This window comes from Salmo salar, chromosome 02 (genome assembly GCF_965601325.2).
Source record: "Salmo salar chromosome 02, fSalSal1, whole genome shotgun sequence".
Lineage (NCBI taxonomy): Eukaryota > Metazoa > Chordata > Actinopteri > Salmoniformes > Salmonidae > Salmo > Salmo salar.
In genome coordinates, this window is record NC_138292.1 from 39,970,540 (window position 1) to 39,984,617 (window position 14,078).

Genomic DNA, 14,078 nt, shown 5'->3' on the forward strand with positions numbered 1-14,078 from the left:
CAGAAGGGAGTGTGTGACTTGTATGCACACTTAAATGTCTTGTGCACGCATGGCTCAGATTGCCCCACCCATCTCATGTGTCTATAGGCTGGCCAGGCTTCCTATATAGCTTGATACGTGAACATCGTGCGCTTGTACTCCCTCCCTGGGCACATTTCAACCAGCTCAACCCCGAGCACAGCTGCCTGCAGGTCAGTTCAAACTACAGCTTTTTAAATGACACTTTTGCGCGACAATTAGTTTTTGATAAATATATTTGAAATATGACCACAAATGATTTCCATTAGTTTGTAATTGGTTGACTCCGTGATTAATTAGCTAACAATGGAAATGAGCACGTACTGGAGGTGTTGAACATTTGTTGAATTGTGTTATATTACATTTGAAGGGAAAGAGAACAGATTTTTACGCTCCAATATTACTTGGTTGGTTAACAATATGGATGGAGCCGTTAGGGAAACTTTTTATTTTTACTTTGTACATTTTTATTAACCGATTTAAGTATTTCGAAAGTATAACCGCTCAATTGGATAGATATTCTTGATAAGTTGATCGATTGTTAAATAAATCATTTTACTTAGCCTTTGGAATTAAAAGGTGTGGGTTTTAAATTGGGAATGGAAACACTTAGGCTGCTTGGACAGGCAGCCCAATATCACAATTGTTTTCCCCCACAATTGATCTTTTGACCAATCAGATCTGCTCTAAAAAGATCTAATGTGATTGCTCAAAAGACCAATTTTAGTGGGGGAAAAAATGTTTATCAACATTGAGAGCAATTGCCCTGTAGCACTGCTCATCTAAAAGTATTCATTGTATATATATATTTTTTTCATTTTGTTGGAAGTCTGCTAAAATGGAAAGCATCTTGATTCAACAGCTTATGAAATATGGTGTAACTTTTTTAATGAGAAAATGCTGAAAGCTGGATCTGTGCACTAGATTTATTAGGTAATGATTTGATGGGAATTGACGCATTGCATTTCATAAGATTATTTAACTCTTGTGTAAAACATCTTCAGAAAACATGGGACATGAGACGTATGTGGCAGGGTCTACAGGAAATCACGGACTACAAAAAGAACCAGCCACGTCACTGACACCGACATTACGCTTCCAGACAAACTAAACGCCTTCTTTGCCCACTTTGAGGATAATACAGTGCCACTGTCGCGGCCTGCTAACAAGAACTGCATCCGTCTCCTTCTCCGTGGCCGGCATGAGTAAAACATCTAAACGGCTGCTGGCCCAGACGGCATCCTTAGCCGCTCCTCAGAGCATGGGCAGACCAGCTGGCTGGTGTGTTTACGGACATATTCAATCGCTTCCTATCCCAGTCTGCTTCAAGATGGCCACCATTGTTCCTGTACCCAAGAAGGCAAAGATAACTGAACTAAATGACTATTGCCCTGTAGCACTCACTTCTGTCATCATGAAGTACTTTGAGAGACTAGTCAAGGATCATATCCCCTCCACCTTACCGGCCACCCTAGACCCACTTCAGTTTGCATACTGCCCTAACAGGTTCACAGACGATGCAATCGCCATCACACTGCACACTGCCCTATCCCATCTGGACAAGAGGAATACCTATGTAAGAATGCTGTTCATTGACTACAGCTCAGCATTCAACACCATAGTAAACTCCAAGCTCATCATCAAGCTGGAGGCTCTGGGCCTCAACCCCGCCCTGTGTAATTGGGTCCTGGACTTCCTGACGGGCCGCCCCCAGGTGGTGAAGGTAGGAAACAACATCTCCTCCTCGCTGACCCTCAGCACTGGGGCCCCACAAGGGTGTGTGCTCAGCCCCCCCCCCCCCCCCCCGTACTCCCTGTTCACCCACAACTGTGTGGCCATGCACTCCTCCAACTCAATCATCAAGTTTGCAGATGACACAACAGTAGTGGGCTTGATTACCAACAACGACGAGACAGTCTACAGGGAGGAGGTGAGGGCACTTGGAGTGTGGTGTCAGGAATATAACCTCTCCTTTGTTTTGTTGATGCTGAGTGAGATGATCGTGGACTTCAGGAAACAGCAGAGGGAGCACCCCCCCCATCTACATAGAAAGGACAGCAGTGGAGAAAGTGGAAAGTTTTAAGTTCCTCGGTGAACTCAAACAACAAACTGAAATGGTCCACCCACACAGATGGTGTGGTGAAGAAGGCGCAACAGCGCCTCTTCAACCACAGGAGGCTGAAGAAATTTGGCTTGTCACCCAAAACCCTGACTAACTTTTACAGATCCACAATCGAGAGCATCCTGTTGGACTGGATCACAACCTGGTACGGCAACTGCTCTTCCCTCAACAGCAAGGCTCACCAGAGGGTGGTGAGGTCTGCACAACGCATCACCGGGGGCAAACTACCTGCCCTCCATGACACCTATAGCACCCGATGTCACATGAAGGCAAAAAAGATAAAGCCAACCACCCGAGCCACTGCCTGTTCACACCGCTACCATCCAGAAAGCGAGGTCAGTACAGGTACATCAAAGCTGGGACCGAGAGATTGAAAAACAGCTTCTATCTCAAGGCCATCAGACTGCTAAATAGCAATCACTAACTCAGAGAGGCTGCTGCCTAAATGGAGATCCAATCACTGACCACTTTAACAAATGGATCACTTGTCACTTTAAACAATGCTGCCACTTGAATAATGTTAACATATCTTACATTACTCATATCATATGTATATTCTGAATTTTATACCATCTATTGGACCTTGTCTATGTCGCTCGGCCATCACGCATCCATATATTTATATGTACATATTCTCATTCACCCCTTTTTTTAGACTTGTGTGTATTAGGTAGTTGTTGGGGATTTGTTAGATCACTTGTTAGATATTACTGTGCTGTCTGAACCAGAAGCACAAGCATTGTGTATGTGACCAATACATTTGTATGTTATTTGGTAAATCAATACATTTTGTTAGTTTAACTGAGAAAAGTACTATACTATATGTGTAAATACTGTAACTGTAATGGTAGTTGTTCACTCATGCAAGAGGCAGGTGGCAGCAGTGATCCTTCATTCCAGGTTTGAGGCGGTGGTATAGGGGCTTTGACTGGGAAAAGCTAGGAGAACAATGGGGTGATTTTAAAATGGCAGTGGCATGTCTGGAGTGAGGGGTCACACAGGGGGATGAGGGGTGACATGGTATGTGAAATTCTGTAACACTGTTTCCAGTTAATTACATGCCAGGGAATGGCATAACTTCACACGTGGGTGTTTGTCATTGGAATTTGCTGTTTTGTTGTTTTAAAAAGCACAAAAGGCCTATATGTTCACCTCTCACCAAGTACTAGCTATGTTGGTTAAAAGTAGCTATTTGGGTCTTGTTTAGAATGCCTCTAGGCCTATATGCATGGACTGTATGCATTAACTATACAGTCTAGTCATGCATAAGTTTGACCTTTTTTCAGGACTAACCTGATAGCTAACCTTTCACATGTTAACTTCTGGTGCTGTATCTCCGATTAGACTATACGTCCCCCATCCACCCCTCCCACACGAGTCGAGAGTGCGTAATATGGTGATAATATATTGATATGTGAGATTCCTAGAAGCATCAAGCATTATGTGATCTTTACATTCATTAATTAAGCAACGTAATCAATGTCTCAATGCCAATTGATGATTGATTGTCATCACACTCCCCCCTTCCTGCTTTTTTTCCCCCACTGACATGTCAACTCTGGGTGGTAGGTGTTCTACGCTGCATTCAAATTGGCCTGTTTACACTTTTATGGCCAGCCCAGTTGGTTCCCATTTACTTCGCATGGCTTGTGCTAATGGTCTTGATTGTCCAGAAGCCTTGTTTACAAGCCACACTGCAAAGATGTGACGGAAATGGTGGCCCTCCTATTTCCAAGAAAATCTCTCACCAGTTTCCCCCCCCCCCATTTTCATTTTGAGCCTGGGACTCCTTCACACACAGCTGATGGCTTGCCTGTGAATCCCGGCAATCACAGACATAGGGGCTTGGTTGGGGGGATTGTGGTGACGCTTTCCCCTCTTGATGAAAGATTCAATTATTCTGACCATATGCAATCCCCTTGACCAGGTCTGATTTCCACTTACGCCACAGAAACAAAGGGAAGCCAGTCAATGCGAGCATGGCTTATCGCTACTCATCTTGCTGCTCGAATGAGGAAATATGGAAACGGTAGTGCACACACTACGGTCATGATGAGGAAATATGGAAACGGTAGTGCACACACTACGGTCATAATGAGGAAATATGGAAACGGTAGGGCACACACTACGGTCATGTGACGTGGAGGGTAGGTCTTTAAGCCCAGTAAGCGCTGGGGAGAATGGAGATTACACAACTTTTAAATCGTTCAGATTTATGATGTGATGTAATGCTGCTGCGGAGTCGTTGCTATCAGATCGGTGGCTCTGAGGAGAGATTGAAACTCTGACAGTTGCACAGTCTCAGCTGCTGATGCCTCTAACTCTCACCATTTATCAGCCTACATCACTCAGTGGAGAAACCCCCGAGTTGTTTTAGATGGGAACAGTAGGGGGAGTGAGGATGCAGGAAGTAGGGAGGGAGGAAAGAGCTATGGAAGGCTGTCATTGGCTGTGAGTTTGGGGGCTTGCTGTATGTGCTCACGAGACTGGTGCAGCAGAAACATGAGCCTAATGACAGTTTTACTGCTCCTGTGTCTGAGAGAGAGATTTGAATACTGCAAAAATATCCTGTTTACAATGTAAAACACCAAATAATGCATGCAAAGCAGAATTAGGCTGATACCTGCTATTTATCAAAATCTAGAAAAGAGACATTAAATTCTACAACCACCTAAATGGAAGCGATTCTCAAACCTTCCATAACAAAGATCACCTACAGAGAAATTAACCTGGAGAAGAGTCCCCTAAGCAAGCTGGTCCTGGGGCTCTGTTCACAAACATAAACAGAGCCCCAGGACAGCAACACAATTGAACCCAACCAAATCATGAGAAAACAAAAAGAAAATTACTTGACACATTGGAAAGAATTGACAATAAACTGAGCAAACTAGAATGCTATTTGGCCCTAAACAGAGAGTACACAGTGGCAGAATACCTGACCACTGTGACTGACCCAAACTTAAAGAAAGCTTTGACTATGTACAGACTCGGTGAGCATGGCCTTGCTATTGAGAGAGGCCGCCGTAGGCAGACCTGGCTCTCCAGAGAAGACAGACTGTGTACACTGCCCACAAAATGAGGTGGAAACTGAGCTGCACTTCCTAACCTCCTGCCAAATGTATGAACATATTAGAGAGACATATTTCCCTAAGATTACACAGATCAACAAAGATTTAAAAAACAAACCCAATTTTGATAAACTCCTATATCTACTGGGTGAAATACCACAGTGTGCCATCACAGCAGCAATATTTGCGACCTGTTGCCATAAGAAAGTGAAGAACAAACACCATTGTAAATACAACCCATATTTGTTTATTTTCCCTTTTGTACTTTAACTATTTGCACATCTTTACAACACTGTATATAGACATTTGAAAGGTCATTATTCTTTTGGAACTTCTGAGTAATGTTTACTGTCAAGTTGTATTATTTATTTCACTTTTGTTTTATCTACTTCACTTGCTTTGGCAATGTTAACATATGTTTCCAATGCCAATAAAGCTCTTAAATTGAATTGAGAGAGAGATTAGATATTTTTGGAGGGCTGCTACTCTCTCTCCCCAACCCATCCCATTTGTGTGTTTCCATAGCCTCTCTGTCCCTCTCTTCCTGGTCTGAAAGCAGCTCTTAGGCAGGCATTTTATAGCTTGATCTGAAAGCTATGTTCCCATGTCATTTGAGAGGATGTATTGACGAGGGTGGATGTCTTCACTGTACTCATATTTCTTATAGATTTAGCATATATCCAAACCTCTACCTCAAAACATTCCAGACCTACAATTCCCCAAATTGGTTTACCAGACAAGTGTCCCTGATTTGTAAATTACATTGGATGAAGTGATATCGGTATGTTCTTTATTAGCTTGGAGAATGTTGACAGAGAACCTGTTCAAAGCCAAAGATTGACTTAATTTAATCTCCTCATCGGATTATTTGAAGGGAGACCCAACAATCAGATTACTTTATTTTAAGGTTGTTTATCGGACCCCTGCTTTGCTGACAGATTTAAAGAACGCTTTGGATTGGTCTACTGTGTGATCTTGGCCACAAGGTGATTGGCCATGAATCTCTGTAGTAACACATTTTTGATAGTTGAGTAGTGAAGGAACCCTTCAAAGATATAGAACACATCAAATAGCATTGCCCAAAAGGACATTGATCTAGCATAGCATGATGATGGGATACTACTACAAGGTTGTGAGGTCATTGTCCATCAACAGTATGGATGTCAAGCAATGCCATAATTTGGCATGAAGCCATGGACATACACTAATTAAAAGTAAGATTCTGGTGAAGTAAACATTGGTTTCATTCTTGTTTGGAAGATTTCTGGAAGAGAAACTGCAACTCTTAGCCCAGTGAAGTGAAAGGAGTTTATGTAACACCAAAACAAACTCCATGACTCCACAATCATAAAGGCGAAATTACCCACAAATGTGAATGACGCTGTTCTTCCGAGTCAACATGAGCAAGGAGTGGTCAGTTCTGGAAGGCAAATCCTGATATTTCTCACATATCATTTCTGAGGGCAGGTCAATGTTGTTACATAATCCAACGCGTTGACACGCATGTTCCCTTAGACGTGTGCTGTTAAGCTTATGAACACTTCATTTTTTTTTTCTCTCTCTTTCTACTTTGTTGGCTGGATGAGCAAATACCATCTGACAGGTTGCAAAGGGTTTTTACACTATGGGGAGGTGGGTTGGGCTTATGTGTGTTAGAGCGCAAGCCACAGAGATTGATGCATTTCGACAGCTGTGTGTGTGTTGGGCAAGTCTGCAGATCTGGTTGGGTGAGACCGGGCTATATAAAAGGGCGGATCACAAATCGGAAGCTTTCTCCGTAGTTCCAGTCTCCCGTCACACTGTTGGGTACCCAAACTACCCAGGTGCTCTTTGGTTGGCTGGGCGCTAGATGGTTGGAGTTTAGCCCGGCCAGTTGGAGTAGCAGCCACAGGATCTTTACCACCACAGAGCCTGTGGAAGGTGTGGAAGATCCAACTGGTATTTTTTTATTTATTTTTTTACGACTGCATTCCGGACCACTTTTTGCCCTGGAGCAAGTCGGAAACCCTGAATTTCAAGTCATTTTTATTTGCCGCGTTCCTCCTTTTTGCCTGAACAAAAGGGTGTAATCGCAACCAGGTTGGCAGACGAATCCCTCACGTTTCTACCTTCCCTGCACACTGCCAGCTTTTCCCCTTGCCTCCCCAGTGAAATTGTTGTTATTGATGCGATGTTCACGGATTGGAGAACTTCGACATAAGACCCACGTTATTGGTCATGGAGAGAGATACATTTAGATGGTGGCATAATGAGTTAATTAGGATCTCTTTAGTGCTGGTGTTGGTCCCCCCCACACACAGCTGGTCCTGTTTACTTGACATGTGAGTTGGAGCACTATCGCTCAGTTTTCCGCATCTCGCAGAAATGTACTTCAAAGCAAGCCACTCAAGCAGTTGGAAGTAAAGAAAAAATACAATTGAACACTTTTTAAAGTCCTGAATTTAGTGTTTGGAGGGAATTCCTTAAATTGGCATGATGACAATCAAGATCACCACTCATTACATGTGATTATCTTCAGAGGCTGAATGAATTTAACGTTTTTCGACTCGAGTCCAAGTTCACGGCTTCGTGAATAACAGCATTGTTTCCCTCGTCAGATCTAGTTCAGACATGCTGATTGGGGGTTATTACATTTTTTTTTTTTTTTTTTTATAAGGTTCTGAGAAATGGTGTCTGGTCCAAAACCAGACCAGATGTTAGTTCTGATCTGGATGGGTTTGTCTGTAACGAGACTAGACTACACGGGATATGACCAGATCAGGAAGACTGGGTTTGTTCATAGTCCTCGCCTCAGGCAAGAACTGTTCCCTTCCTCAAAGCCGTTCAGATGGTTTGAGTTTATTTGCAAGCATAGAAAACTGCCTCGTTTCTCATTATGCCAGTCTGTCGCCGGTATCAAACTTGAAGAGAGGCTTTGGTTTCATTTGTAAGCACATTTAAAAAAAAAAAAAATGTTGATTCCTCAGTGTTCAAAAAAGTTTAGTTTGATGCTATTGTCTTCTACTTGGATGGTTCTAAAAACACTTTTTTAAATTTTTTATTGATGCATCCGTATGCCTCTACACATGGGATGAATTATGGTTTCCTATTGGCTTAGTGGTTTGATGGAGTGACTCCATTATCTCTTTCTCCTCAGGTCTCCAGACCAGACCTGCATCAACACACCACTGCCCAAAGAAACCAACCCCAGATCTACTACAGACATGATCATCAGACTGGGCAGGCTGACCCCTGGATACTTCCGCCTCCTACAGGTTTGTAAACCTTTGACAGCCTTTCATTGGGGTTTTGTGTGTGCCTAATACTGTATGAATTCATGTGCAAGGAAATATATTGACATTTCTCTATCTACTTATTCATATGACTTGTTACAGTGAGTCAGCAGCACTGAATCATGTAAAGATGCAGTCCAAATGGAATCGTCAACACTTGAAAAAACAAAATCATTCAATTTCAGAAAGTGATTAACAGTATTGTGTTCTAAAGTTGCCGATGCATTAGAAATGAGTCATATGGGCACCATATCCGCTCCCACCCAGTCAATGAAATTCCTATTCTCCTTGCCGCAGTTTGGTATTTGCTGATCTTTACGCTTGAATAACAATGGCCATGACCAATTTTTTAATATTTTTTTTTTAAATGTTAACTTTTTTTAAAATAGAGTCCTTGTTGACTTAGGAAATGTCAGCTAAGATGTATCTCTTATTCACTTGACTTGCAATGTAAGAGTAGCGTGACAAGGTTTAACTTCCCCCTTGGCTCAGATGTGGATGTAAGCAAAATGAAAAATGGACCACTTCAGTGTATTTGAGCATTACTCCAAGGCCATGGTTTCCCTCCTCACATTCAGTAGCTAAAAGCGAATGAAAACTGCCTCAAATCCTCTTATAATGAAGTAGTGTTCCCCCCTTTGTGCCTGAGTTCTACTGTAGACTCTAAACAGTACAAGTGACCAGTTGTTAAAACGGCATGACCAACACTAACTTGTCAGTCCGTGTTGAATTCAGCCAGGTGGGAATCTGGGCCTGATGTATAATAGTAGCCGCTTTCCCCAGGACCCCCCATCTGCGACGCACAATCTGCTTTCATCAACAAAGCCACTGATATTATTTCCTCCCCCTTTCTTTTGTTCCTCCTCCGCCGCAATAATCCTTTACAGTCATGAATGTGATGCATGTCATCATTTGTGTAAAGTGTTTTCTCTGATATTTTTAGTAATTGGAAAACAAATACCCCAATACAGAGGAGAAAGTGACTCGCTGTTACATAAAATTCCACATGTTGCTGTGATAATTGCTTTGCTTTGTGGTTGGAGGATTTGAATATGTGTGATGGTAGTGAGGACTTCTCTGCATTCTGGTTTGAATTTATGGTTGTATTTATGATGGTTAAAATGCTTTCAGATAAAATAAGTTATACAGTTGAAGTCAGAAGTTTACATCCACTTAGGTTGGAGTCATTAAAACTCGTTTTAATGACAGATTATTTCACTTATAATTCACTGTATCACAATTCCACTGGAGCAGAAGTTTACATACACAAAGTTGACTGTTCCTTTTAAACAGCTTGGGAAATTCCAGAAAATGTCATGGCTTTAGAAGTTTCTGATAGGCTAATTGACATCATTTGAGTCAGTTGGAGGTGTACCTGTGTTTCAAGGCCTACCTTCAAACCCAGTGCCTCTTTGCTTGACATCATAGGAAAATCAAAAGAAATCAGCCAAGACCTCAGAAAAAAAATTGCAGACCTCCACAAGTCTGGTTCATCCTTGGGAGTAGTTTCCAAATGCCTGAAGGTACCACATTCATCTGTACAAACAATAGTTCGCAAGTATAAACACCATGGGACCACGCAGCCGTCATACTGCTCAGGAAGGAGATGCATTCTGTCTCCTATAGATGAATGTACTTTCGTGCAAAAAGTGCAAATCAATCCCAGAACAACAGCAAAGGACCTTGTGAAGATGCTGGAGGAAACGGGTACAAATGTATCTATATCCACAGTAAAACGAGTCCTATATCGACATAACCTGAAAGGCCACTCAGCAAGGAAGAAGCCACTGCTCCAAAACCGGCATAAAAAAGCTAGACTACAGTTTGCAACTGCACATGGGGACAGAGATCGTATTGATCTGATGAAACAAAAATAGAACTGTTTGGTCATAATGACCATGCTTATGTTTGGAGGAAAAAGGGGGAGCCTTGCAAGCTGAAGAACACCATCCCAACTGTGATGCACGAGGGTGGCAGCATCATGTTGAGGGGGTGCTTTGCTGCAGGAGGGACTGGTGCACTTCACAAAATAGATGGCATCATGAGGAAGAAAAAATTATGTGGATATATTGAAGCAACAAGACCCCAGTCAGGAAGTTAAAGCTTGGTTGCAAATGGGTCTTCCAAATGGACAATGACCCCAAGCATACTTCTAAAGTTGTGGCAAAATGGCTTAAGGACAACAAAGTCAAGGTATTGGAGTGGCCATCACAAAGCCCTGTGTGCCCCTGTGACAACAATTTTGGATCCCCTTGTGCCCCCCCCCCCCCCCCCCCCCCTAAATGTGGAGTATGAAATAATTTTTACATAACTAATTTTTGCTATCCTTTTTTTACATCCGTTATTAGACAGTGGCAACGATGATGATGATTATGAACATGGTCTTTTGCCTGCAATGCAGTGAAGAGAACGATATGACAACAATAACGTCTAATGTAACTGTCCCCTCTAACAGTACAACTGGCCCCAGCTTGGCTCCCCCAGTTGAAATGGTCTCGAACCGCCACTGCTCCAATACCACTTCCATATATACACTATAGATACAAAAGTATGCGGACACCCCTTCAAATTAGTGGATTTGACTATTTCAGCCACACCCGTTCCTGACAGGTGTATAAAATCAAGCACACAGCCATGCAATCTCCATAGACAAGCATTAGAATGGCCTTACTGAAGAGCTCGGTGACTTTCAACGTGGCACCATCATAAGATACCACCTTTACAACAAGTCAGTTCAGCAAATGTCTCCCCTACTAGAGCTGCCCCAGTCAACTGTAAGTACTGTTATTGTGAAGTGGATATGTCTGGGAGCAACAACGGCTCAGCCACAAAGTGGTAGGCCACACAAGCTCACAAAACGGGACCGCCAAGTGCAACACTCACTACCGAGTTCCAAACTGCCCCTGGAAGCAACATCAGCACAATAGCTGTTGGTCGGGAGCTTCATGAAGTGGTTTTCCATGGCCGAGCAGCCGCACACAAGCCTAAGATCACCATGCGCAATGCCAAGTGTCGGCTGGTGTGGTGTAAAGCTCACCACCATTGGACTCTGGAGCAGTGGAAACGCATTCTCTGGAGTGATGAATCATGCTTCACCATCTGGCAGATGCCAGGACGCATAGTGCCAACTGTAAAGTGTTGAGGAGGAATAATGGTCTGGGACTGTTTATTCATGGTTCGGGCTAGGCTCCTTAGTTCCAGTGAAGAGATCTTAATGCTACAGCATACGATGACATTCTAGATGGTTCTTTGTGGCAACAGTTTGGGGAAGGCCCTTTCCTGTTCCAGCTTGATAATGCCCCCGTGCACAAAACGGCCTGACCTCAACCCCATCAAACACCTTAGTATGAATTGGAACGCCGACTGCAAGCCAGGCCTAATCGCCCAACATCAGTTATGCTCTTGTGGGTGAATGGAAGCAAGTCCCTGCAGCAATGTTCCAACATCTAGTGGACAGCCTTCCCAGAAGTGTGAATGCTGTTATCGCAGCAAAGGGGGGGACCAACTCCATATTAATGGCCATGATTTTGGAGTGAGCTGTTCGAGCAGTTGTCCACATACTTTTGGTCGTGTAGTGTAGTTATAATCTTGCGGGTGTATCCAGAGGCCTTTTTCACTAAAGATATGGCAGTGCTCTCTAAACGCCTGAGCTTAAAATGGAGTCTTATTTGCTTTGAGGCCCTCCAGGGATAATGGAGGGCAAAGAAGGGGGTTGTATTGTACAGAGTCCACATACCCTCCTGGTGTTCAGGGACCTTCTGCATCTGCCCTTTGGTATAGCATGCAAAGAGTCTGGAACAAACCAGTCTCGTGTACCAAGAGCATTGTGCCCCCTTCTTGCTAAAATATTTCCTTGCCCTCTAAATGTTTAACTGTTCTAACCACAAGCCTGGGCACATGACCGGGCACTGTGGATATGTGGAACACTGGTGTTGTTGGGTTTTAGGTATCGTTTTTGAAAGGAAGAAGCTTTATTGCATATTTTTTTTGTTCTGTACATTTTCATGTTTCGTCACGTTCAATGATCTTTTTATAGAATCTTTGACTTAGGCAAAATTTAAGGCATTGGTTTTGTTTTTCCAGAATTGGTTCAGATGTGTTCTCCGACCCCATATGTTGATAACTCAACTTTTGCCTTTTGTGTGTTCTCTCTACAGAGACAGGTGGCCGGTGAGGTGCAGACCCAGCCACAGGACCGCGCGGTCAACCAGATAGCCATGATGCTGGCCATCATGGGCCTGAGCCTGTCCTACTACAGTGCCAAACGGATGACCGAGAAGGTCCAGAGGCTCCAGAAGAGAAGAGATCCCCATACACCCTGAAGAGACCCCTCCCCCCAGTGCGCCGGTCCTCTTTGAACCTGGAGAGAAGACGAACCAACGCGAAAACGAGGAGAGGAGAGTTGACAGTGTCGGTGTCCAGAACAACACCTTTTCACAACCAATCAGTCATAGTCACGTCGTTCAGACACTGGAGTTTTACTGGGATCACTCTCAATGCGAGGAGAGTTCGGGGTCTGCTGTTGTTAAGGGTATCTTAATTTTTCACCCCAATGGATGTTGGGAGGACCTTGTGGGGGAGTGTGTATGTGGGAAAGGCTGACGGTGGGGTTCGTGTGGTCCTGATAAAGTTTGGGGGGTAAAAAGTACAACCATCTGTCTATGGTCAGGCTGGGCCCGTGCTTCAGTCGTTGCCAAGGTACATGCGTGCAGGATGCCGTCAATACTGTTCTGAGCTAAAAAGGATAAAGAAATGCTAAACTAATTATTCTAATGTACTGTGAATCTCTTGCCAGTGCTCCAAGTATATGACAGCTTGTCTAAAATAACTGAACGGTAATTATTTTTGAGGGAATGCTTTCTGCATTTGAGATGTATCTAGTAATGACTGAAGGTGGGCCTGTAGTGTGGCTGAAAGTGGGGAGAAAGGAACCCTCTTAGGTTTTTGTAATTCCTTTATTGTTAAAAAAAATTAAAGTGAGCCATGTGAACTAGATGTGGAGGAGTCTCAAACTGGTCAATAATTCCACACATGTTCAATATCTGTTAATGTCAGACACAAACAACCGTACATTACTGGTGAAATGCAGTATTTTAACGTTTTGGGAAGTTGCTTATCCAAATCTACGAAGAAAAAAAAAGGCACGTAAATCAGTCTTGATAAAAATGGGTGGCTTTCTTTTAAAGAACTCGATCTGCAATAGCTACTAGGTGTTACCACAAATATTCTAACTTCAGTAAACGTTGCATGGGTATGCAGCTTTTAATATCTTCGTTAATACTGTCATGTTTTAGTTTTTTAAAGGACGATGACCATGAATGTATATTTCTGTGATGTTTTATAGAAATCGAATAAAGCTGTGACTTGAATAATAAGAACCGTGGCAGTTTAGTAATGATTTTAAGGTGTTTGGGAATTTTGGAAAAACCGACGTGAACAAGCATTTTATCACAATATTTATATTTTGTTAAGGGGAACTTCTTTAATCTCTAAATTTTTCTGTGAAACGATGATATTGCCCCACCATTTCAGCTCAATAGCTGCTTGGTTGGATTTGGCATAATAGACTCTGTAGCACCACTTCCTGTATCATAGGGT

General features: G+C 43.0%; 1 protein-coding gene across 5 annotated transcripts; it reads left to right on the plus strand.

Annotated features, from left to right (window-relative positions):
• Positions 1-90: 90 nt before the first annotated feature.
• On the plus strand, positions 91-13,858 carry LOC145861133 (uncharacterized). Of its 5 annotated transcripts, none has more exons than XR_014380970.1 (3): positions 91-191; positions 8,345-8,462; positions 12,638-13,858. XR_014380970.1 is itself a non-coding variant. In XM_082962907.1 (3 exons), exons 1-3 carry the CDS (start codon positions 7,875-7,877, stop codon positions 12,800-12,802), a joined length of 543 nt encoding a protein of 180 aa, XP_082819033.1. In that variant the 5' UTR covers positions 7,843-7,874; the 3' UTR covers positions 12,803-13,858. The 5 variants fall into 5 exon arrangements, 2 of the variants coding, with proteins under 2 accessions (XP_082819030.1, XP_082819033.1); XR_014380973.1 differs by lacking the exon at positions 91-191 and adding an exon at positions 6,918-7,226; XR_014380972.1 differs by lacking the exon at positions 91-191 and adding an exon at positions 6,937-7,287.
• The last annotated feature ends 220 nt before the right edge of the window (positions 13,859-14,078 follow it).